Below are 26,308 nucleotides of genomic sequence, written 5' to 3'. Positions count from 1 at the left end.
ATGACAATCCTACTATATAGAGATACTGGAGACATGACAATCCTACTATATAAAGATACTGGAGACATGACAATCCTGCTATATAAAGATACTGGAGACATGACAATCCTACTATATAAAGATACTGGAGACATGACAATCCTATTATATAAAGGTACTGGAGACATGACAATCCTACTATATAGAGATACTGGAGACATGACAATCCTGCTATATAAAGATACTGGAGACATGACAATCCTACTATATAAAGATACTGGAGACATGACAATCCTATTATATAAAGGTACTGGAGACATGACAATCCTACTATATAGAGATACTGGAGACATGACAATCCTACTATATAGAGATACTGGAGACATGACAATCCTACTATACATGACAATCCTACTATATTAAGGTACAGGAGACATGACAATCCTATTATATTAAGATACTGGAGACATGACAATCCTACTATATAGAGATACTGGAGACATGACAATCCTACTATATAAAGATACTGGAGACATGACAATCCTACTATATAGAGATACTGGAGACATGACAATCCTATTATATAAAGATACTGGAGACATGACAATCTTAATATATAGAGATACTGGAGACATGACAATCCTACAATATAAAGATACTGGAGACATGACAATCCTACTATATAAAGATACTGGAGACATGACAATCCTACTATATAAAGGTACTGGAGACATGACAATCCTGCTATATAAAGATACTGGAGACATGACAATCCTACTATATAAAGATACTGGAGACATGACAATCCTGCTATATGGAGATACTGGAGACATGACAATCCTACTATATGGAGATACTGGAGACATGACAATCCTATTATATAAAGGTACGGGAGACATGACATTCCTACTATATAAAGATACTGGAGACATGACAATCCTACTATATAGAGATACTGGAGACATGACAATCCTACTATATAGAGATACTGGAGACATGACAATCCTACTATATAAAGATACTGGAGATATGACAATCTTACTATATAAAGATACTGGAGACATGACAATCCTACTATATAAAGATACTGGAGACATGACAATCCTACTATATAAACATACTGGAGACATAACAATCCTACTATATAAAGGTACTGGAGACATGACAATCCTGCTATATAAAGATACTGGAGACATGACAATCCTACTATATAAAGATACTGGAGACATGACAATCCTGCTATATGGAGATACTGGAGACATGACAATCCTACTATATGGAGATACTGGAGACATGACAATCCTATTATATAAAGGTACGGGAGACATGACATTCCTACTATATAAAGATACTGGAGACATGACAATCCTACTATATAGAGATACTGGAGACATGACAATCCTACTATATAGAGATACTGGAGACATGACAATCCTACTATATAAAGATACTGGAGACATGACAATCCTACTATATAAAGATACTGGAGACATGACAATCCTACTATATAGAGATACTGGAGACATGACAATCCTACTATATAAAGATACTGGAGACATGACAATCCTACTATATAAAGATACTGGAGACATGACAATCCTACTATATAAAGATACTGGAGACATGACAATCCTACTATATAAAGATACTGGAGACATGACAATCCTACTATATAAACATACTGGAGACATAACAATCCTACTATATAAAGGTACTGGAGACATGACAATCCTGCTATATAAAGATACTGGAGACATGACAATCCTACTATATAAAGATACTGGAGACATGACAATCCTGCTATATGGAGATACTGGAGACATGACAATCCTACTATATGGAGATACTGGAGACATGACAATCCTATTATATAAAGGTACGGGAGACATGACATTCCTACTATATAAAGATACTGGAGACATGACAATCCTACTATATAGAGATACTGGAGACATGACAATCCTACTATATAGAGATACTGGAGACATGACAATCCTACTATATAAAGATACTGGAGACATGACAATCCTACTATATAAAGATACTGGAGACATGACAATCCTACTATATAGAGATACTGGAGACATGACAATCCTACTATATAAAGATACTGGAGACATGACAATCCTACTATATAAAGATACTGGAGACATGACAATCCTACTATATAAAGATACTGGAGACATGACAATCCTACTATATAAAGATACTGGAGACATGACAATCCTACTATATAGAGATACTGGAGACATGACAATCCTACTATATAAAGGTATTGGAGACATGACAATCCTACTATATAGAGATACTGGAGATATGACAATCCTACTATATAGAGATATTTACGAATGAACATATTCTACAGATTTAGTTCATGGATGAAGTGACATATACCTGTGTTTAGTGTGTTGATATATAAATCTGTTCTGTACGTCACGGTATAAGAAGAAATGCTGATTCGGCTAGAAAAATGCTGAGCGTCCGACCATTTACTGCGGAATCCTAGACTCTACTTTGTATGCTCTGACAGTAATGCAAGCTTGGGCTTTCTATTTCCCCAATTTCCTATAGTTATGTCAGGATGAGTAAATGATATGTCCCCTCAACAGATAAGACCAAGGAATTAAAAACCTTTTCTCTAGAAGCTAATAGAAAATACATTTTTCTCCAAACGCAGCGCCACTCTAGCCCATGGGCTGTGTCTGGTATTGCTGTTTTTTTATTTTTATTTTTTTTAAGAGAAACACCCCTATCCTAAATCTTAGACAGCTCCTTTTAGTTTTAAAGGGGTACTCCATTCTGTCTGACCACAGTGCTCTCTGCTGACACTTCTGTCCATGTCAGGAACTGTCCAGAGTAGGAGCAAATCCCCATAGGAAACCTACCCTGCTCTGGACAGGTCCGGACATGGACAGAGGTGTCAGCAGAGAGCACTGTGGTCAGACAGAAAAGAAATTCAAAAAGAAAAGAACTTCCTCTGTAGTATACAACAGCTTATAAGTACTGGAAGGGTTAAGATTTTTTCATAGAAGTCATTTACATTTTATCTGTTTCACCTTCTGGCATCAGTTGATTTAAAAAAAAAAAAAAATGTTTTACAGCGGAGTACCCCTTTAAGGATGATGTGGAGACATGTATATGAGATAAGGAAGGAGAGAAATCTATTATCCGATGCACATGCAGTGAAGTTGTCAGGTATTAGGTTGTATTTCTCAGAGTTGACCACTAGTGGCTGCTGTTCTACTGTGAAGAATTCTTGCTGCACTTTTAGGGCAGACAAGGGATTTTCTTTTTCTCATCGGAAATATTTGATATTTGAGGGCATAGCCTTGCGCCCCTCCAACATTAAGTCCGATGCAAAAAATACATTACCCTTATTCCCCTCAGTCCCTCCAACATACAGTGATAAGTAAAAATACATCCTCCCCCTCACCCCCTCCAGTCCTATCTGAAATTACCCCCTACTGTCCGGGCATGCTGGGAGTTGTAGTTTCGCAACATCTGGAGGTCCGCAGGTTGAAGACCACTGCCCTACATCATATAGTCCTATGTATAAATATATCTGCCCCCTCCCCTCAGCCCTCCATTATACAGTTCTAAGTAAAAATACATCACTCCCCTGAAACATACATTCCTATGTAAAAATGCATTACCCTCCTCCCCTAGGCCCCTCCAATATACACTCCTATGTAAAAAAAAATACATCACCCCCTACAATATATAGTGTAGAAATTTAGAAATATATCACGTTCCTCCATCGTACTATCTTCCCATGTCCCCTCAGCCTCTCCAACATACAGTCCCATGTAAAAAAAAAATATCACCCCCCATTCCAACATACCGTCCCATGTAAAAATACATCACCCCTCTAAAACATACAGTCCCATGTAAAAATATATCATCCCATCTCCTCCAAGAATATATCACCCCGCTCCAACCAACAGTCCTATGCAAAAATATGTCATTTCCTCTCACCTCAACAGCTAGGAAGCCCGCCACCGACCTGGTCAGTGGGAGGAGAACTAGTTAGCCGGGAAGCACTGCCTGCACTGCTGCTGCCTACATGCAACCCGCCCGCTAGGCCAAGAGTTGAGAGATTAACTAATTAAGATGGCATCCACTTGCATTCCCTTCCCCGGCTTAACCTTTGATTGAGGGAGATTTATCCAAACCTGTCCAGAGGAAAAGTTTCTGAGTTGTCCATAGCAACCAATCAGATCGCTTCTTTCATTTTTAACAAGGCCTCTGCAAAATGAAAAAAGCAATCTGATTGGTTGCTATGGGCAACTGGACAACTTTTTCTCTGCACAGGTTTTGATAAATCTCCCCCTATATGTTGTAGATGCACACATAAAACATGGGACAACGCATTTCGGTTCCCAATCTAGCACCTTCCTCGGGTTCAGAATATATTCTAATTATGTGAACTAGCGCATCCTTGTCTGAGCTCCCAGAGAAGAGAGCAGGCCAAGAATGCTGAGCAATGCGTCTCCTCGAGAGTGCTTTCCCTCAATGACATATTCTGGGCAAGGATATATACTATGGTGAAGACTTCCGCTAATGCTAGTGGACTGCTTTTTTTTTTTTTTTTTTTTTTTGTGGAAATGGTGCAGATTTTGGTATGAAATAGGTAAGGATTCTGCACCAAAATCAGCGCCAAAGTATTCATTGTGCGTCCTATCACTTTTATAAGGAATATGCAGTGGAGTTCCCAATGTGAACTGCAAGGTGCACATATCAAATAAGACAAAATAATGAAATTATTAAATAATTCATAATTCAATCATGCATTGGAAACTGCAGATCTGCCCCATTACTAGGGGGAATCTGTGCCAAATGTATGCACATATGGCAGGCAACATAACATAGCAGGAATTTAAGGCTGTGCACAGAGGTTCCGCCATGTATTTTGCAGTGGATATTTCCTCTGTGACAGACAGGTAGTGCAGGTGACACTGATGACAACCATACTTACCTGATCCCATTCTGTGCTCCGGCTCTCCCACAATCTTCCTCTGCATCTTCCGTTCCAGGGCCGACTTGAGCATGGGCGGAGCTTAGCGACGTTCTCTGCTGGGTCCTGCTTCTAGCAAACAGCAGCAGTGACTTCACCAAGCTCCACCTATGCTGCCCTAGAACGGAAGATATATCGGAAGTTTGCGGGAGAACCAGAGCACGGAACAGGAGCAGGTAAGTGTGGTTGTCATCAGTATCACCTGCACTACCTGATTGTACCGACAGGTTAGTGCCGGTGACACTGATGACAGATTTTCGTTAAGCTGTGTGTATACAGGATGGGTATGCTGTGGGGGAAAAAAACAACAGATTTATTTTGAGTGTATTATAGTAACAGAAACATGAATAAGATTTCAAAGAGGACCTGCGGTCACCCCCAGATTAGAGTTTTTTGGCATCATTAGAAAGCATAGGGGGTCCTGATCTCACTCCTTTTTACAGTATGTCGATCAATTCTTGCAGAGTTTATTTTGTCATTGAACTCATGTGCAACGCTGAGGTGTCTACTCTGTTATAAATCTAGAATGCAGAGAGGAGTATGAAAAGAGACGAGTATGGGGGGGGGGGGGGGGGGGGCTATCTTGTAACCAGGACCGTGACTGTGATGCATTCCCTTTTCCTTGGGCATTTAAAAAGAAAACAGCTTATCTTCCGCTAAACTACAGAATACACTGGCAGGAAAATTGAAACTGTCTGACTATTCATGAAGGATCAGTGAACCCCTGACATGCCATCTGTAATCCATCCATCCATCCAATGACTACAAGCTTATTCACTGCAAAAGAGCCAATGAGTCAACACTGTATAAATTAAAGGGATGGTCCAGTTCAGAATACTGTTATTTACCCTTAGGAAGTCTGGGTTAACAAAGTGTGTGTGTGTGTGTGTGTGTGTGTGTGTAGTGTGTGTGTAGTGTGTGTGTAGTGTGTGTAGTGGGGGGAGGTCCTCATCTCTTGGCCAAAATAGAGAAAAGCTTCCCCACAGATTAAAAAAGGCGTAAATCTGGCACATCAATGATTTTCTGACTTTTTGTCTGAAATAATTGTTGCCAAACTTGCCGCTTACTTGAATAATTTTGCCCTTTGACTTTGCAGCATTTGTGAATTTATCATGTACAACGTTTTCCAGATGTCGCAAGTTTTGTCGCAGAGGGCTCCAAATGTCGCAAACCAATACCAGAAATCTTTTCGCTTACAAAACGTAGATATAACAACTTCTCAGAAGCAAAGATCCTATCACACTGGGTACAACTATTGATAAATTAGATGCACGTACACATAGCTTGAGCTTGGTAAGTCAGTTTTAACAATGTGTTTAGCTAAACACAGCGATAAATCTCCCCTATATCTGATCAATGGGGGTCTCAGAAGGGATAAAGGTTTTTTTGTTAATGGACCCTTAAAGATTGCCCAAAGCAAACCATCCCTTTAATGGAAACTGGAAATGTTTCTTTTAATGTTCTTAAAGGGGTATTAAGGGATTGTTTTTTTTTATTTGACTACGCTACAGGGGCTGTAAAGTTAGTGTAGGTCATAATAATAAAGTGTCTCCTGTGTTTCATGGTGGTCTTGCAATTCTTCTGTGATTTTTGCCCCAATATTTATTTTTAACAGCATAAAAATTAGTGTTGTCTCAGGATTTCTCAAGAAGCAGTGTGGACGGAGACATTACATCACTAGTCAGGTGATCAGAGGGAACCTTTCTTTGCTTCCATGGGTGGAGCGACCGCTGGGTGGGAGGGAGATTATTCTGCAAGAATTGTAGTTGTGGAACAGCTGGAGGCACCCTGGGCAGAAAACACTGGTCTATTGCATTGAAGGGATCACAGGTGTGTTTCAATGGATTGGGTAACTGATGTGTGGGAGGGAGAAAAGTGACCTCACACTTACAAACAAGGAATTATAGGACATGTAGTTGAAGGGAGGGAACTCCAACAGGAAATAGCCAGTTCACAAAAAGCTAGCCACAGCATTATGGTAATCTTACAACATAGCCATTAAGCACCAAGACAAGCGTAGATCCTTCCTAAGCATGTCCATTACTGTCTGCCAGGTACGTACTAAAATCCCCTTACGGGGGATAACCCCTTTAATCCCCTGATAACAGCCAACTTTAATTTAATTTCCATTTTTTACCTCTCCACCTATTCTAACTTTATCTTTTCATTAAAAAAGCCATATGGGGGCTGTTTTTTTTTTTTTTTCCTGAATAAGTTATTTAAAGGGGTACTCCGTTGGAAAACATTTTTTTTTTTTCAAATCAACTGGCTCCAGAAACTTAAACATATTTGTAAATTACTTCTAAAAATCTTAATCCTTCCAGCACTTATCAGCTGCTGTATGCTCCACAGGAAGTTCTTTTCTTTTTGAATTTCCTTTCTGTCTGACCACAGTTCTCTCTGCTGACACCTCTGTCCATGTCAGGAACTGTCCGAAGCAGAAGAGGTTTGCTATGGTGATTTGCTCCTACTCTGGACAGTTCCTGACATGGACAGAAAAAAAAATTCCAGCGGAGTAACCCTTTAATGCATCATATATTGGACTGAGAAACTTTCAAAATATTTGTTGCTTGGAGTAAAAAAAACAACTAAAAAACTCAATGATTAATTTTTTTTCCTTTGAAGGGTAGGGTTGCACATGTCGTATTTTACTCCGTATTTGCTGCTGAGTATTTTCCTACCCATTGAACTCAATGAGTAGGAAAATATGCAGTAGCAAATACAGAGCATAAAACAGCACGTGTGACCCTGAAGGGGAGGTCATTTTTAGAGTGTATTTACTCTACGTTTAAAGGAAATCTGTCACCAGTGTTACCTGCACTAACCTGTCAGTACTGACAGATAGTGCAGGTGACACTGATGACAACGGTACTCACCTTGTCCCATTCCCTGGCAAGGATCTCCGGTAATCTTGGCTGTTAGCTCCAGCTCTGGGCATCTGATTTAGGGCACAGGCGGAGCTTAGTGACGTCACCGCTGCTGCCTGACCCAGCAGAGAGCAGCAGCGGCTGGGGCATGGGCGGAGCTTAGTGACGTCACCGCTGCTGCCTGACCCAGCAGAGAGCAGCAGCGGCTGGGGCATGGGCGGAGCTTAGTGATGTCACCGGTGCTCCCTGCTGGGACCTGCTGATACAGAACAGCTGCGGTGATGTCACTAAGCTCAGCCCGTGCCCTAAGCCGGGCTGGAGCTGAAGCTTAACGGCCAACAATACCGGAGATCCCCACCACAGAACGGGACAAGGTGAGTATCGTTGTCATCATTGTCACCTTCACTACCTGTCGGTACCAACAGGTTAGTGCAGATAACACTGGTGATAGATTTCCTTTAACTGTTAACATTTATGTTAACTTATTATGTTGAAAGAGGACACATCTGGCCATAATTGTTCTGTGTACATAACATTGGATTAACTCTATCATATGGTTTCCCTTTATAAGAAGAAAGTGACAGACCAATGTAGCTCAACAATTAATATTCACTTAAAATGTCTGTACATAGAGTGGCACAGCAATCTTGATGATTACAGTACTCAGAAGAGGCACAAAAGCTTAATGATTGCACTCACATCGGGTGGCACTACTGAATTTTTTTTTATAGGGTGTGTTCACACTTCAGGTTTCTTATTGCGATTATTGAATATAAAGTCAGGAATGGATCTGAAAAGAGATGAGGTCTCCTCCATTCATGATCTGTTTCTGGCTTTAAAGGAGGAAACCAGAAACCAGACCTAGAATATAAAGGTAAAAAGGTTCGGTGACCATCCTCTAAGTGTGATTATTTCTTTTCACCAGATGTTATAGAATTGCTTCTTTAAAGGGGTACTCCCGTGGAAAACTTTTTTTTTTTTAATCAACTGGTGCCAGAAAGTTAAACAGATTTGTAAATCACTTCTATTAAAAAAATCTTAATCCTTCCAGTACTTTTTAGGGGCTTAATACTGCAGAGGAAATGCTTTACTTATTAGATTTCTCTGATGTCATGACCACAGTGCTCTCTGCTGACCTCTGCTGTCCATTTTAGGAACTGTCCAGAGCAGCATATGTTTGCTATGGGGATTTTCTCGTTCTCTGGACAGTTCCTAAAATGGACAGCAGAGGTCAGCAGAGAGCACTGTGGTCATGACATCAGAGAAATCTAAAAAGTAAAGCATATTCTCTGCAGTATTTAGCCCCTTAAAAGTACTGGAAGGATTACGATTTTTTTAATAGAAGTAATTTACAAATCTGTTTAACTTTCTGGCACCAGTTGATTAAAAAAAAAAAAGTTTTCCACGGGAGTACCCCTTTAAGAAACACCACCCCCCTCCCCCCAGAACCACTACTACATCTACTCCACAATGGAAGCAGCTCAGGCACTTCTCCAAACAGTGACTCACTTGTACTATTAAAGCTAATAACTATGGAAAGCTGAGGTAAACTTGCAGAACATCTCGAAATAGAATCTGGGTAGCGAAATTTTATAACAGTGGAGTAAACAAGAATAAGAGGTGCGTTGGTGTTCTTACCCGTACACCCATGAACTTGTCCTTCAAGACAATCCATGAGAGCAGGAACATAAAGGCTTTGTTGCAGCAGAATAGAGCCGACACGTCAGTGGCTGTCAGTTTTTTAAGAGCAAGTAAGTAGAGGTAATTTGTCAAAGTCCATAGAATGGAAAAGGGGGCAGTCCTTTTGAGGAAGAGCTTCAGTGTTAAACCGTCTTCTCCAAAAATTCGACTGCATTCCCTGTGGAAAAAGAAAAAGGTTTCCCTTATAATTACAGTAGTAGATAGTCATTAATGTAATTCATAATACCATATGCAATTATTAATACTGGGACCCCTCATGTAAAATGACAGATAAGTATTAAGTCCTACGGTTGGTTCAGCTATGAGCGGAACGCTCATAGCTGAACCAACCGTAGGACTTAATACTTCTTTTAACCCCTTAAGGACCCGGGTTTTTCCCGTTTTTGCATTTTTGTTTTTTCCTCCTTACCTTTAAAAAATCAATACTCTTTCAATTTTGCACCTATAAATCTATGTGATGGCTTATTTTCTGCACCCCCAATTCTACTTTGTAATGACATCAGTCATTTTACCCAAAAATCAACGACGAAATGGAAAAAAAAATCATTGTGAGACAAAATTTGAAAAAAAAAAACCCCAGCTTTTTTAATTTTGGGGGCTTCCATTCTTAACAGTAAATTTTTCGGTAAAAATGACACCTTCTCTTTATTCTGGAGGTCCATACAATTAAAATGATCCCCTACTTATATAGGTTTGATTTTGTCGTACTTCTCGAAAAATCATAACTACATGCAGGAAAATCTATACGTCTATAATTGTCATCTTCTGACCCCCTATAACTTTTGTATTTTTCCGTGTATGGGGCGGTATTAGGGCAAATTTTTTGCGCCGTGATCTGAAGTTTTTAGCGGTACCATTTCTGCATTGATAGGACTTATTGATAGGACTTAAGTGATCAAAAATGCACTATTTTGGACTTTGGAATTTTTTTGCGCAGACGCCATTGACCGTGCGGTTTAATTAATGATATATTTTTATAATTCGGACATTTCCACACACGGTGATACCACATATGTTTCTTTTTATTTACACTGGGTTTTTTGGGGGTTTTTTTTATGGGAAAAGGGGGGTGATTCAGACTTTTATTAGGGAAGGGGTTAAATGATCTTTATTAACTTTTTTTTTTGTCACTTTTTTTTTGCAGTGTTATAGCTCCCATAGGGACCTATAACACTGCACACACTGATCTTTTACATTAATCAGTGGTTTCTCATAGGAAACCAGTGATCGATGATTCTGCTGCTTGACTGCTCATGCCTGGATCTCAGGCGATCGGACAGCATGGAGGCAGGTAGGGATCCTCTGGCTGTCATGTAAGCTGTTCGGGAGTCCGCGATTTCACCACGGCGATCCCGAACAGCTCCCTGAGCTAACCGGCATGGTTTTACTTTCACTTTAGATGCGGCGTTCAACTTTGAACGCCGCATCTAAAGGGTGGCCCCACGTTTTAGAACGGGAGCGGACTCATGACGTACATGACTGCTACCTCTGTCACTGCTACCTCTGTGCCGTTCATAGCTGAACCAACCGTAGGACTTAATACTTCTTTTAAACTATAAGAAACCAAAAGGTTTTCAAAACTGCATACAGCTACCTCAAACCCTCCCTTTGGAGCTTATCAAATTTGTTACAATTTTTATTTTTTATTTGGATTTATCTGAATCAGAATAATAAACGCCAATACTATGCTTTGCATTACTACTTATGCTCCTTGAACCTATTAACCTTTTATTTCTCAACCTCAACCCAAGGACATGGACATTTAGCATCAAGCAGACACCAGGCACTGTCCCAGGGAGAACAAGACAACAGCTCCTAGCCTGTACTGATCCAGAGCATAGACATAAATAATATCCTTTTTTCCTTCCCCTCTCCTGCAATCAACATTGTGCCCAACATAAAGATCCCAGTAAGCAGCATTAGGCCTAGTTATAGCCCTCACAGGTTCCCCTGCAGCAACATGATAGCTGAGCAGAAACGCATACAATGTATTCCTTGCTGCTCAGTGTACAGGAGCAGGTACTTCAGTCCTTTGTCAGATTCCTCAGAAACTATGTAGAGAAGCAGGGGCTCCTGTTATTTTGACCGGAGTCCCTACACCTGTACTGTTAGTAATGATGTACTTTGGATCATTGACTATTATCTGGCACAAAAATGTCAGAGGCAATACCATCGCTACTTAATTCCTTACACTTGATGGGTCAGGCACTATGCACCTGGCTCACAGAGTGTTGGGCCAAATTGGAATTGGCTGTGGAATACAAAAAAAATTTTACCCCCCCCCCCCCCCCTGAAATGAAGATATATGGAATGAAGCAGTAGTGGAGTTAAAGGGGTTAACCAGGAAAAAAACTTGATATATATATATATATATATATATATATATATATCAACTGGCTCCAGAAAGTTAAACAGATTTGTAAATTAATTCTATTAAAAAATCTTAATCCTTTCAGTACTTATGAGCTGATGAAGTAGAGTTGTGCTCTCTGATGACACGTGTCTCGGGAACAGCCCAGTTTAGAAGCAAATCCCCATAGCCAACCGCTTCTACTCAGTACAGTTCCCGAGACAAGCAGAGATGTCAGCAGAGAGCACTGTTGCCAGACAGAAAACAACAACTCAACTTCAGCAGCTGATAATTATTGAAAGGATTAAGATTTTTTTAATAGAATCAGGGGACAGTACAGAGATCTCTTCCATGATCTATTTATACCCAGGACTGTATCTATAACAAGGGGGCATCCTTTACGTCTAGAGGAAAGAAGGTTTCTACACCAGCACAGACGGGGGTTCTTTACTGTAAGAGCAGTGAGACTGTGGAACTCTCTCCCGGAGGAGGTGGTCATGGTGAACTCTGTAATAGAGTTCAAAAAGGGGCTGGATGCATTTTTGGAGAGTAATAACATTACAGGTTATGTATACTAGATTTATAGGGACAGAACTTTGATCCAGGGATTTATTCTGATGCCATATTTGGAGTCGGGAAGGAATTTTTACTTCTAGTATAAGGGGTTTTTGCCTTCCTCTGGATCAACTCAACTCAATAGGGACTTATTAGGGTTATAGGTTGAACTTGATGGACTCTGGTCTTTTTTCAACCTTATGAACTATGTTACTATGTTACTATGTTACTATGTTACTAGAAGTAATTTAGAAATCTGTTTAACTTTCTGAAGCCAGTTGATATAAAAAAAAAGTTTTTTCATGGAGTACCCCTTCAAGATCTTGGTCACAGGGAATGCGACCACAGCCAGGCCTGGAGGGGAAGAGAGCCAGGTGGTTTGCTCCTATCTTGCAGGTCCAACTTCACACAGCAGAACCTATAAGGACTAGGAAGCTGACATAGGGGTAGAAAAATATATACATATATCTCCGCTACTTGAACCCTGTTGCAACATGTAGTTTATGCTGAATGGAGAGACCTACAAGGATACTATAAGAATCGTGACACAATTAGATGTAGATATATGTATCTTTTACATTGTTTATTTCAAAGAGGTTCTAGGAAATGTTCCAGGTCTTCGGTTTTCACATTTATAAATGCAAATTTTTTTTTATACTGGTAGCAAATTAAGGTTTTTACTTAAAGGGGTTATCCAGGAAAAAAAACTTTTTTATATATATATCAACTGGCTCCAGAAAGTTAAACAGATTTGTAAATGACTTCTATTGAAAAATCTTAATCCTTTCAGTACTTATGAGCTTCTGAAGTTAAGGTTGTTCTTTTCTGTCTAAGTCCTCTCTGATGACACCTGTCTCTGGAACCGCCCCATATCAAACCTCTTCTAAACTGGGTGGTTCCAGAGACAGGTGTCATCAGAGAGTACTTAGACAGAAAAGAACAACCTTAACTTCAGAAGCTCATAAGTACTGAAAGGATTAAGATTTTTTAATAGAAGTCATTTACAAATCTGTTTAACTTTCTGGAGCCAGTTGATATATAAAAAAAAGTTTTTTCCTGGATAACCCTTTTAATAAAAAAAAAAAAAAAAGCATTAAATACTCTGTAATTCATAGATTCCTAGCTGTGAGGATCTGTATGGGGAGAAAAAAAGAGAGACCAGAGAGGGCGCCTCGTGTGATACCGTTGGGTGGTTGAGGGAAAAGGAAGGGAAGTAGGTGCGGGGCTTGCAGGCCCCTTAGGTAGTAACTGCTCACCTTAGAGCAAGTATTAAACTTGCATATCAACCCAATGCACGGGTTACAAAATAGCCGGAGCCGCTGCTGAGCCTGAGGTTACAGGTGAGGTAAAAACCGTCTCCTGGAGAGAGTAGGTGATCATAAAAGAGCAAAAAAGACCTCGCAAATGGCGCTGCTGGTTCCGTGGAGATGTAGGAATAAACCAAAATCCAAGTTGGAATATTGTAAAAGCTTGTGGATTTTATTGCAAATGAATAAAACCAATAAAAGCAATAGCAATAAAAGAGTGATACAAGTTAAGATTACGCGTTTCGCGGGAGCCACCCCCTTCTTCAGATCAGTATGCAGACTATACAAACAGAGATTCTATAAATACTGGAAAAAAGGGCGCCAGGTACATTAGGGGGCGGAGTTATGCAAATTACATACATGTGAAACAATAGGAAAAATTAGGAAAAACCACAGAAACCGAATGTAATCAAAGAATGTACATCTTATATAGGTAACAGTGGGGACCAAATGTTATTAAGACAGGGAATTCAGTGTGTGGCTCAAAGATGAGGCTGCCGATGTCTGGCAGTATCAGGCCACACATCCGGACCTCAGATGAAAACATCCGGGGTCCAGATGTGAGCCAGAACAGCTCTGACAGCGGCCGTGATGTGTAATGCGAGGGCGCGCGTCAGGGGGGAGTTGCCACGGACGCGTTGCTAAGGTGCGTGCGTCACGTGGCTAGTGCGGCCAATCAGGAAGCAGTGATCCCGGAGAGCTGTCAGTGGTATGCTGACAGCTCCGTGCGCTGCATCTAACAGTGTGTAGCTCTGTGTAAGCTGGCGAGAACTGCAGGGGGATGGAAGAGGATATCCAGATGTGATTAAATTGATTTAAATAAGAATGAAGGGTGTTATTTAGGGGAGAGTGATGCATGATACAGGGGGATGGGGGTATACGGAGCATGCTCCGTATCCCCCCATCCCCCTGTATCATGCATCACTCTCCCCTAAATAACACACTTCATTCTTATTTAAATCAATTTAATCACATCTGGATATCCTCTTCCATCCCCCTGCAGTTCTCGCCAGCTTACACAGAGCTACACACTGTTAGATGCAGCGCACGGAGCTGTCAGCATACCACTGACAGCTCTCCGGGATCACTGCTTCCTGATTGGCCGCACTAGCCACGTGACGCACGCACCTTAGCAACGCGTCCGTGGCAACTCCCCCCTGACGCGCGCCCTCGCATTACACATCACGGCCGCTGTCAGAGCTGTTCTGGCTCACATCTGGACCCCGGATGTTTTCATCTGAGGTCCGGATGTGTGGCCTGATACTGCCAGACATCGGCAGCCTCATCTTTGAGCCACACACTGAATTCCCTGTCTTAATAACATTTGGTCCCCACTGTTACCTATATAAGATGTACATTCTTTGATTACATTCGGTTTCTGTGGTTTTTCCTAATTTTTCCTATTGTTTCACATGTATGTAATTTGCATAACTCCGCCCCCTAATGTACCTGGCGCCCTTTTTTCCAGTATTTATAGAATCTCTGTTTGTATAGTCTGCATACTGATCTGAAGAAGGGGGTGGCTCCCCCGAAACGCGTAATCTTAACTTGTATCACTCTTTTATTGCTATTGCTTTTATTGGTTTTATTCATTTGCAATAAAATCCACAAGCTTTTACAATATTCCAACTTGGATTTTGGTTTATTCCTACATCTCCACGGAACCAGCAGCGCCATTTGCGAGGTCTTTTTTGCTCTTTTATGATCACCTAGCTGTGAGGATATCATTAAGACACAGCCAAGCCTGACCTTCCTATTCCATATAAGACACATCAGCCTCAGGTGGAAGTTCCTTAGAGCAATCTAGTCATTATTAATAACCCAGACAAAACAAACAGATGTAGCAGATTCATCTCAGTACCGCTGTATGCTTTGTCACTGTTATCTTACATTTGCAGCTTGGAAACAGACGCTGACAGGAAGATCCCTACAGGACACAGTGTTGACTCAGTACGTAGTGTAAAACTAAGAAGAATTCACCATCTACTAACACACAAAAACAACAACTCTGCTGTATGAATATTAACTCTGTGATCCCGGCGGATGTTTTATAGAAATTTTTTCTTTGTTAGGATGTTGCAAGACCCTCGCCTTCATTTTTGCAACAACTTACAAAGGAAGGGCAAGCCTGGCACACTAAAATAGCGCCCACTACATAATATATGTGGCGCATTTTATGACATACTAGACACGCTAACGCCACAGAAATATGGCGAAATACAATAATACATTTGGTCTGACTAAATCTTATTTCTCGTAGTGCTCCAGACAACTCAAAGTTAGCCATAATATGGGTGGGGCCTCTGTACCTTCGCAAAGCTGATTTTATGTCATGTTCCATTGGGTGATGTATTACAAAAATTTCTCTGTAGTGCCGTATATACTCGAGTATAAGCCGAGTTTTTCAGCACGATTTTTCGTGCTGAAAACACCCCCCTCGGCTTATACTCGAGTGAACTCTCCACCCGCAGTGGTCTTCAACCTGCGGACCTCCAGAGGTTTCAAAACTACAACTCCCAGCAAGCCCGGGCAGCCATCGGCTGTCCGGGCTTGCTGGGAGTTGTAGTTTTGAAACCTCCGGAGGTCCGCAGGTTGAAGACCACTGCGGCCTTCGACATCATCCAGCCCCCTCTCACCCCCTTTAGTTCTGTACAGTACTCACCTCCGCTCGGCGCTGGTCCGGTGCTGCAGGGCTGTCCGGAGAGGAGGTGGTCCGGTGGGATAGTGGTTCCGGGCTGCTATCTTCACCGGGGCGCCTCTTCTCCGCGCTTCCGGCCCGGAATAGAGGCGTTGCCTTGACAATGACGCAGAAGTACGTTGGCAATGAACGTACCTCTGCATCGTTGTCAAGGCAACGTGACTATTCTGGGGCCGGGCCCGAAGCGCTTAGAAGAGGCCTCCCCGGTGAAGATAGCAGCCCGGAACCACTATCCCACCGGACCACCTCCTCTCCCGACAGCCCTGCAGCACCGGACCAGCGCCGAGCGGAGGTGAGTACTGTACAGAACTAAAGGGGGTGAGAGGGGGCTGGATGATGTCGAAGGCCACAGTGGTCTTCAACCTGCGGACCTCCGGAGGTTTCAAAACTACAACTCCCAGCAAGCCCGGACAGCCGATGGCTGCCCGGGCTTGCTGGGAGTTGTAGTTTTGAAACCTCTGGAGGTCCGCAGGTTGAAGACCACTGAGGGCGGATGATGAGAAGAGGATGATGAAGGGGGGGTGTGGGATGATGACAAGAGGATGATGAAGGGGGGGTGTGGGATGATGAAGGGGGGTGGGGATGATGACAAGGGGATGATGAAGGGGGGTGTGTGGGATGATTACAAGGGGATGATGAAGGGGGGTGGGGATGATGACAAGGGGATGATGAAGGGGGGTGGGGATGATGACAAGGAGATGATGAAGGGGGGTGGGGATGATGACAAGGGGATGATGAAGGGGGGATGTGTGGGATGATGACAAGGGGATGATGACAGGTGATGATGATGAGGGTCTGGATGATGACAGGCGGTGATGATGATGAGGATGTTAATGACGGGTCTGGATGATGACAGGGGGGGGATGATGTATTTCCCACCCTAGGCTTATACTCGAGTCAATAACTTTTCCTGGGATTTTGGGTTGAAATTAGGGGTCTCGGCTTATACTCGGGTCGGCTTATACTCGAGTATATACGGTAATTATACAACAGCACACAGAATGCCTACAGCTTTGTAGTTCAGACCCAAGGGACTGCAAGTTTATATAAGGTCCTATAGCATGGATACATATGTATCTTCAGCTTGCACGACTGTTCTGTGCAGCCCCATATGCCATTCTTTATAGACCCAAACCTTATGGACATTAGCTTGTCTGTGTCCCAACGGTTCCAAAATCCTATGGACAAGCAAAAATAATAGGTGGACCCCCTAGTGTAGCCTGCAGGACAATCTGAATAGTGATTATGATAAATTGTGCTTACCAGACATGGTTGTGCTAAGAGCACAATACCTTCAGGGGCATGTAGAGTCTCTACTGTAGAGTGAGGGGCTTCTGAGTTCACTTGGCTCCCGCGAATGCAGGACGGTTTAGTAGAATCCTGGAGGTAGGTGTAGGGCAGTAGCTAACAAAATGGACTTCAACTAGGTGCTTCTCCTGATGAAATGGATGAATCTGAAATACGGACAAACATACACTCTTATTCTATATAGAAACAAGACAACACGTTTCAAATCTGAACTGGATTCTTCATCTAGCAATTGATAATGGCCAGAATTGATCAATTGCTGGAAAAAAAAATCTAAATTCGAAACATAATGCCTTGTATCTTAATAGAATAATAGTATATGTTTGTCTGTACTTCGGACTCATCCATTTTATGGGGAGAAGCGAAGCGCCTTGTTGATGTCCATTTTGTAGGATACCGCACTACACCTACCTTCAGGATCCTGCATTGGTCTTGGATAGGTTCTGCACTCCAAAGAGCAGAAGACAAGGTCAAGAAGTAGCTGCTCATGTCGGCGGCTCTTTCAATTTGAAATTTATACGAATTGTTAAATGCTTGTATCCATAATTCCTAAAAACGATAATGCAGATAGTAGCAAGTAGCAGTTGCTTAATCTCTTGGTCTCTGGAGTGCCATATTGGAAAGAATCTGTGGAGATAAAAAAGACAGGACCGACGGACAGGGCCTCGTGTATTACCCTGAGGAAAATGAGTGGGGGGGCAACCCGTGGAGATTATAGATGGCCGCCCACCTTGTGATGGTAGTAAATGTGCATATAACCCATGATCAAATTGGGGTACTGATGGTGCGAGCCGCTGCTGAGCCAAAGGGTTGCAGGAGAAGACAAAGTCAGAGGAAGGGAGGGATCCTCCCGAAACGCGTAATCCTGTCCGTTTTTTATTTTCTTTCAAGAAAATGTCCTGCTGAGGACTTTTTCACTATCTATTTCATTGCCTTATCCTTCTTACAAGAGTCAGCAGTGCCGATTTCAAGTTTTTTTTTTCCTGCCTTGCTTCTACTAAATTGGAAACTAGGCATTCCTCATTCTCCTAATGTGGAACCCCCACCTGCTGATACCCAATACATTTCCCAGACAGGAATACCCCTTAGCATTTTATTGAGGCCCATGCTACAATCAGATAATGTGACCTTCTAAACAGAAAAGGTTGTGCACTCCTGCCTTACAGGAAGATAAAAGTTGCATGAAGGTTTCATTGTGGAGCTGATGGATGGGATGGCCCGAAATCACCACTTATACTAAGACAGATTTCATTGAGAGCATTTAGATTTTTTTCCATACAATGAGCCTTGACAAGGAAACCCTTTGATGTTGCAACAATGCACAAAGTCAACAGAAAAGATTTTTCCATCATTTTAAAAGTCTTCATTGTTACTGAGTAAATATTTTTACCCTTCTGCTTAATACACTTTACTGATAAAATCCTTCTTTCCAGCAGGACATCTTACACAGAGCATTATACTGATATTAAACATTAACTGACTAGAGAAAGAATGCTTGGACAAATAGTGGTCTTGGTTGGCCTCCACTTCTAAAATGATATTACCAGCTCCTGGTAATAAACAAAGTAAGGGAAAACGTGTTTCCTAAATACACACTAATATCCATGATAGTATCACAGTCCCGGTACTACATGTTGATATACACTCACTGGCCACTTTATTAACTAGTGCCAGGTTGGACCCCCTTTTGCCTTCAGAAGTACCTTCATTCTTTGGCTCCACATTCATGATGTGAATCTCCTGTTCCACCATATCCCAAAGGTAATCCATTGGATTGAGATTGGTGACTGTGAAGACCATTGGGCAAAGTGACCTCATTATCACATTCAATAAACCAGTTTGAGATGATGTGAACTTTGTGACATGGTGCATTATCCTGCTGGAAGTCACCATCAGAAGATGAGTCCACTGTGCTCATAAAGGGATGGACATGGGCAGCAACAATACTCAGGCTGTTGTGTTTAAACAATGCTCAATTGGTACAGAGGGGCCCAAAAGTGTGCCAAGAAAATGCCCCCTACACCATTACACCACCACCAGGCTGAGTCATTGATGGATCCATGCTTTCATGTTATTAAAGCCAAATTCTGATCCTGCTATCTAAAAGTCACCACTGGAATCAGGACTCATCACATCAAGAAACGTTCTTCCAGTCTTCCATTCAGGGGTGTAACTATAGGGGGTGCAGAGGTGGCAAATGCATCAGGGCACTGGTGCCTAAGGGGGCCCCAAAGCCCATCTACATTATAAGAGACCAGTATTATAATTGGCACATGGGTCCTGTTGCAGATTATATATTGGGGCCCAGAAGCTACAAGTTACATCTTTGCTTCCATTGTAAAATTTTGGTGAGTCTGTGCGAATTATAGCCTCTGTTTCCTGCTCCTAGCTGACAGGAGTGACCCCGGTGTGGTCTTCTGCTACTGTAGCCCATCTGCTTCAAGATTGGACATGTTGTGTGTTTAGAGATGGTTGTAACGAGTGTTTATTTGAGTTACTGTTGCCTTTCTGTCATCTCAAATAAGTCTGCCCATTCTCCTCTGACATAGGAAATCAACAAGGCATTTTTGTACACACAACTGCCGCTCACTAGTTATTTTGTCTTTTCCGTACCATTCTCTGTCAACCCTAGAGATGGTTGTGTAAGAAAATCCCAGTAGATCAGCAGTTTCTGAAATACTTAGACCAGTCCATATGGCACCAACAACCATGCTACGTTCAAAGTCCCTTAAATTCCCTTTTTTACCTATTCTAATTCTCGGTTTAAACTTCTGCAAATTGTTTAAACCATGTTGCTGCCATCTGATCAGCTGATTAGCTATTTGTGTTAACAAGCTATTGAAACCTAATTGTGGCCAGTGAGTGTATGTTCAAATAGCAACAACATGTGATGAAGCTTGGTATATATAACTAAGGCTGCGTTCATATATATCTAGCAATACAAGTTGAACCCATGCCAGCGGTGTTTCTTCCAATGCCCTATAGGCTGAAATGGGGCAGGGCGTTGGGGCTATGAACAATAAGTTGCTCTCTGGTGTGGGTGTGCTAGATCTCAAAATGCCTTATGGAACTATTTTTGATCCAGTGCATCAATGCCAGATCACCAGACAAAGGTGAACCTGGCCTAATGCTTTGGAACAACTTACATTGTACTGCAAATGTAAGGTCATCAGTAATTCTAATGTATACTTTGTAGGTTAGAACCTCATATACACTTCTTATAAGCAATACATTACTATGATTAAAGAGAATCTGACAGCTAGTTTACTCACACTAAACCCTGTATACTGGGTTATGGTGCAGGTGAAGAGCTGTGAAATGAGGGGTTACTCATTGAAATACGTTCACTAGGTTTTATTCCTAATGCTCCCCAGCGCACATTAGAGGCGGGGAGACGGCTGGCCAAGTTCCCCTGTCTCCTCCATATTTCCCCGTCGGCCCGCCCCCTTCATTATTATGCTAATGAAGACCACGGGTGAGCACACATAGGGCAGAGCGCTCACCTGCAGCCTTAATTAGCATATTAATGAAGGGGACGGCACTGATGGGGGAATATGGAGTAGACTCCAATTTGTGCTGGGGTGTATCAGGAATTAAACTATTTACAAGCATAATGCAGCAGCTAACCAATGGATTTCAGTGAGTAAGGCTGGGTTCACATATGTCCAGCATCCGGCATAGGTGAACTCAGCCTAAATCTCAACACAACTGATGCCGCAACTGATGACAATGTGCATCAGTTGTCATCAGTTATATGGCATCCTGCATCCATTGTTTCTGGCACCGGCTGCTGTCCGGCATGTCCAACCATCCAGCGTCAAAATTGGGATGTTGGATAATTGTGAACTGTCCTATTCAAATGAACATGATCAGTTCTAGCATCAGTCCACCCCCCCCCCCCCCCTCCGACCCCCCACCAACCACACCCGTGCACGCCGGAGGGAAACTATGCCGGACAACTGATAAATGTGAACCCAGCCTAACCCCTCATTTTAATGGTCTTTACTTGCACTATAGCCCAGTTTATTAGGTTTAGTACAGGTGAACTGACCGTCAGATTTTTCTTTAAGATGAAAATAGTCCTATCTGATAAAAGTGACTGTAGCAGAAGATGTGTTATAAGGACTTACCTAATTTTTTGGAGCAGTGGCTGCTTCTCTTGTGCTGTTGCTAGGTGCCCAGAATAATATACCGGGAAAAACATAATATTCCAGTTGGTTGAGAACCATGTCATAAAGAACGGGCAGTAGAAGTTCTTATATGTGATTTTTACTATCTGTGTGGTTCCGACCCAAGAAGATGACACTGAGAGGATAATCAGGAATCCCCAGACAATTTTTAGGAATGTGGAGGTACACGACTGACATCGGGATTTTTCACGGTTTTCAGGTGTATTTTCTGCATTTGTTTGTGCTCCATCTCCACCTGGAAAACAGAAGCAAGAAAAAAAAGTATTCAGATTTTTAATAAACAATAAAGTCTAGTGTCTATTTAACTTTGGCGAAGGCCTGGCCACTGGGTCCTGAGAATGAAGGGATCGTGGCACTTGATCACGTGTCACACTATCTCTATGTGGTGGCCAAGTATGGGAGGTGTTACCCCGTACCCCTCCTGCAGTGTTCCCTGACCCCCCCACCCCCCCCGCATCTGTTTGTTGTAATTGTATATTATCCCTATGTTATATATATATATATATATATATATATATATATGCAAGTGTGTTGTATCATTAAGACTGTTTACCATGTGATTTGTCATGTGATTATATGATTAGCCAGGAGGTATCAGTGACCAGGTGATCCCAAGAGTGACCTATAGGCTCCCTGCTAGTCTCCCCCATATCAGCCCTGGGTGGAGCTTCTCTCTCTTTGAGCTCTGCTATTCTGCTAAGCTGAGGTCCAGTGCAGTCGTCCCAGCAGAGTCTCCCCCATATAAGCCCTGGGTGGAGCCTCTACTCTCTCTCTTGCTTCCTGCTGAGGTCCAGTCAAGTTGTGTCCTAAGTGTGTCCAGAGTCATAGGAGGCCTCAAGTCAAGTCTGCAGCCACAAGCTACAAACCTGCAAGTAAGCCACAGTCACAAGTCAGTCAAGTCAAAGTCATCTGTCTAGTCAAAGTGGCCTGCACTAAATTGTCCACATCTACTACAAGTCCCAGCAAGCCCATAAGGTCACTGAAGTCACTGGTCAGCTCCGTGGGCCTGACTGAACTGTATAGACTTTTCCACCTGTCTAACCTCAGTAAAGATACAGTTGTCCATAACTTGGCGTTGGAGTCATTATTGCCACCGTGCCTAGCCCAGGATCCAGTGGTATACCTTCAGGTGGTATTGAGGATAAACCACTCCCTGGCATCACGAATACAAGCGGTTAGTGCCATCTGCCTCTAGGGTAATTCCATTTGCCCTTTGCTTCACACCCTCTACCACATCTAGTTTTGTTATCCACAGAACTACTCCTGACAAAGATCTGCGACTGGTATTGTAGTTCCACTAAAACATAGCATGGATAACAGTGATGCTGTGTCTGATAACATTAGGAAGGGGCTGGGGTGCTCCATCTTCTCCCTTATTTTTGGGATCGGTGGAGATCACATTAACTGTACTAATTATGCATTCAAGTGTTATATAGAAATCATTTTTTTTAATTCCCAAAACAGCCCCACATGGGTCAATGGCGTATGTTTGGTATTGTAGCTCCGTTCCATTAAAGTACATGGTGCTGAGTCTAAAAGGGTACTTTGGTGGAAAACAACTATTTCAAATAAACTGGTGCCAGAAAGTTCAACAGATTTGTAAATGACTACTATATACAAATCTTAATCCTCCCAGTAATTATCAGCTGCTGTATACTACAGAAGAAGTTGTATAGTTCTTTTCTGTATCTCGATATCAAAGAAAGAAACAAGTGGCACTGCTAGCAACTACAGGGTCTGATGTTCCAAAGGATACATGTTGGAGGTATACCTCAGACAGGAAAACTTATACAGGTAGGTCCCATCGGTGGTGCTAGGTGAAACAGACCAAAGTCATAGCATAGCATAAACAAGAACAAATGCACACCTGCACTCACCGCAAGGGTGCCGCATCTCCGACCTCACTCGTACGGGATCTCCAACCAACGCCTGGGCATATCAGATGTGGAGCGCTCAGAAGAGGCGACTGCCGGCGGCAGTCGCCTCTTCTGAGCGCTCCACATCTGATATGCCCAGGCGTTGGTTGGAGACCTCGTACGAGTGAGGTCGGAGATGCGGTACCCTTGCGGTGAGTGCAGGTGTGCATTTGTTCTTGTTTATGCTATAGTTCTTTTCTGTCTGACCACAGAGCTCTCTGCGGACATCTCTGTCCATGTCAGGAACTGTCCAGAGCAGGAGAGGATTGCTATGGTATTTGCTCCTACTCTGGACAGTTATACTTCACAGCAACAAAAACTAGTCACAAAATAATAGACTCAATTAAAGTATAACTTTTATTAAATGCTGATAAACCAAGGGTAACACAAAGGGCTCAAAGAGCTCGCTAAAACAATTAGTGAGAGAGCATACTGCTTTTAACTCCTCTGATGCATCTGATAAAGCACATAACACAGTAACCACCAATAAATGTATGAAAACAATGCCAAGGATAAATCACAAAATATATACTCAATGGAAAAGTATACATAATGATGTAGCTGTCATGCCCTAACCCCGGTGGATCAGGGATTGGTAGGGAGGGGGACAACTGGGAAGGCCGGGACCGGGAGTCTTTCACTCCATACAGCTAACGTTGCTCTAATAAGGACGGTCCCGCACCGGAACCTCACTCACACTTTATGTCCTTACCCTGTGGTACACTAACTCACTTGCTAAAAATATACACTGATTTGCTAGCCGGGCCAGTCCCCACGGCTATGTGTGCAAGATAATAGATACAATTAGATACTCTTAATAATAGGTACCAGAGGTCCTCAACTGTTCCCAAAACATACACAAGGGGTGTATAATGCTCAGGTAGTTATGAACCTGTGGATGGTGCAAATATGAGTAGATCCTGCACTCACCTGCAGCATCCACCTTTCTCTTTCAACCTTTATTAAATTTTCCAGATCATACAAAATCTATACATAAAACACATCCCTTCCCACAGTGACAGCTCAGGAGCACGCCGCCGGAGCCAGATGTAGCGCGGACCTCGGGCCCTGGGTACAGGTAATTATAAAACCGGGAGGGGAGGGGGAATGGGGAAGTGGCGGCAGCGGTCTCTGGCCGGGGCGGTGCGGTGGGGGGTGCGGCGCAGTGCGTGGGGGGTGTGGTGCAGCGGGGGGTGGTGGGGCGGTGGTAGGACTCAGGAGGACCCCAGGACAGGCAGGGGGAGAGAAGCGGGCGGCGGTCTCTGGGGGGGGGGGGATAAATAGCCTATAACTTATAACGGAATATCGGTATAAATTATCAGCTATCGGCCCTAACCTCCACAGATTATCGGTATCAGCCCTAAAAAAATCGATATCGGTCGATCCCTAAAACAAATACACCTGTTAACCCTCTCCCTACCTCTCTCCCTCGCCTCTCCAACGTGCTCATCCACTTGGTTAATAATTTCTATCCATGCCTCAACCCTTGGTGGTTCGGTGAATATCTATGGACACCTCATTGCTTACTCTCAACTCTCTGCCTTTTTAAATCAGATAATTTTTATAAAAAAATGTTCCCATATTACAAAGAAAAACAGACAAAAATAAAACAAAAAATAACAAACAACACCCCCCTCCTCCCCTAAAAAAAAACACCTGGTAAGCTCCCAGCCAGCCTCCTTGACTGATGTGCTGAGCCCTGTAAGTCAACTAAGGAGGGTCTGGGAGGTGAAAGTGTGTAAGGAGGTGTACCAGGCTTTGGTACCAGAGCAGCTCGGGTCCACCTCCTTGACACTTACCTGAAACAGTCTTTATACCCTAAAAGCTATCCAACATTGTCTGCAGCTCTTAGCAGCAAATACAGCTGAGAGATTCCTTTTGTTGGCCAAACCCAGCTATTTTACCAGGACCGACTGACCATCTAATGTCTATAGAGACTCTCCCCTGATGTCAGGAGAAAGAAGGAATTAACAATTGTATTTCAGTATGTCTGGTTCTTCTTTCTAGGAGAGAAATGCTAGAGCCAAGCGGTATGACCAAAAATGTGTATCACGGTATTTTTGCAAATTATAGCGGTTCCACAGTATTTAACGGTATCTCCCCCCCCATCATGTGACCCGTGGGTGCTGCTTCTCTCCCCCCCCCCCCCCCACCAAATAATTATCAGCTGCTGCGCTGTACTGTACTATCCTGTGCCCGGGCTGCAAAAATAAACAAAATAATCTTTAGCTCACCTTCCTACGTTCCCCCGTTGCTCCGGTACCGGCATCACAGTTCAGCAATGCCAGCCTCATGCTGCTTCCTGGGGATGGGAACATCACAGAGCCATCAGTGTATGACTGGCCGCAGCGATGTCCCGCCTCGGCCAATGATAGGCTAAGCCGGCCGGTTCCTTACATGACAGTGCACTCAGCCTATCACCC

General features: G+C 42.7%; 1 protein-coding gene across 4 annotated transcripts in view; it reads right to left on the bottom strand.

Annotated features, from left to right (window-relative positions):
- The window catches only part of SLC35F4 (solute carrier family 35 member F4), a 276,300-nt gene that overhangs the window by 65,249 nt on the left and 184,743 nt on the right, over positions 1-26,308 (bottom strand). For all 4 annotated transcript variants that reach the window (XM_056545540.1, XM_056545542.1, XM_056545541.1 and 1 more), the window contains 2 exons: positions 21,910-22,204; positions 9,499-9,718 (listed from right to left, as the gene is read on the bottom strand). In XM_056545540.1, the coding sequence (XP_056401515.1) occupies positions 9,499-9,718; positions 21,910-22,204 (515 nt within the window). The remainder of the gene's footprint in view (positions 1-9,498; positions 9,719-21,909; positions 22,205-26,308) is intronic.

Source organism: Hyla sarda, chromosome 11, assembly GCF_029499605.1.
Source record: "Hyla sarda isolate aHylSar1 chromosome 11, aHylSar1.hap1, whole genome shotgun sequence".
NCBI classification, from domain to species: Eukaryota; Metazoa; Chordata; class Amphibia; order Anura; family Hylidae; genus Hyla; species Hyla sarda.
The sequence above is the reverse complement of the archived record's forward strand: the minus strand, read 5'-3'. Positions and strand labels throughout refer to the sequence as shown.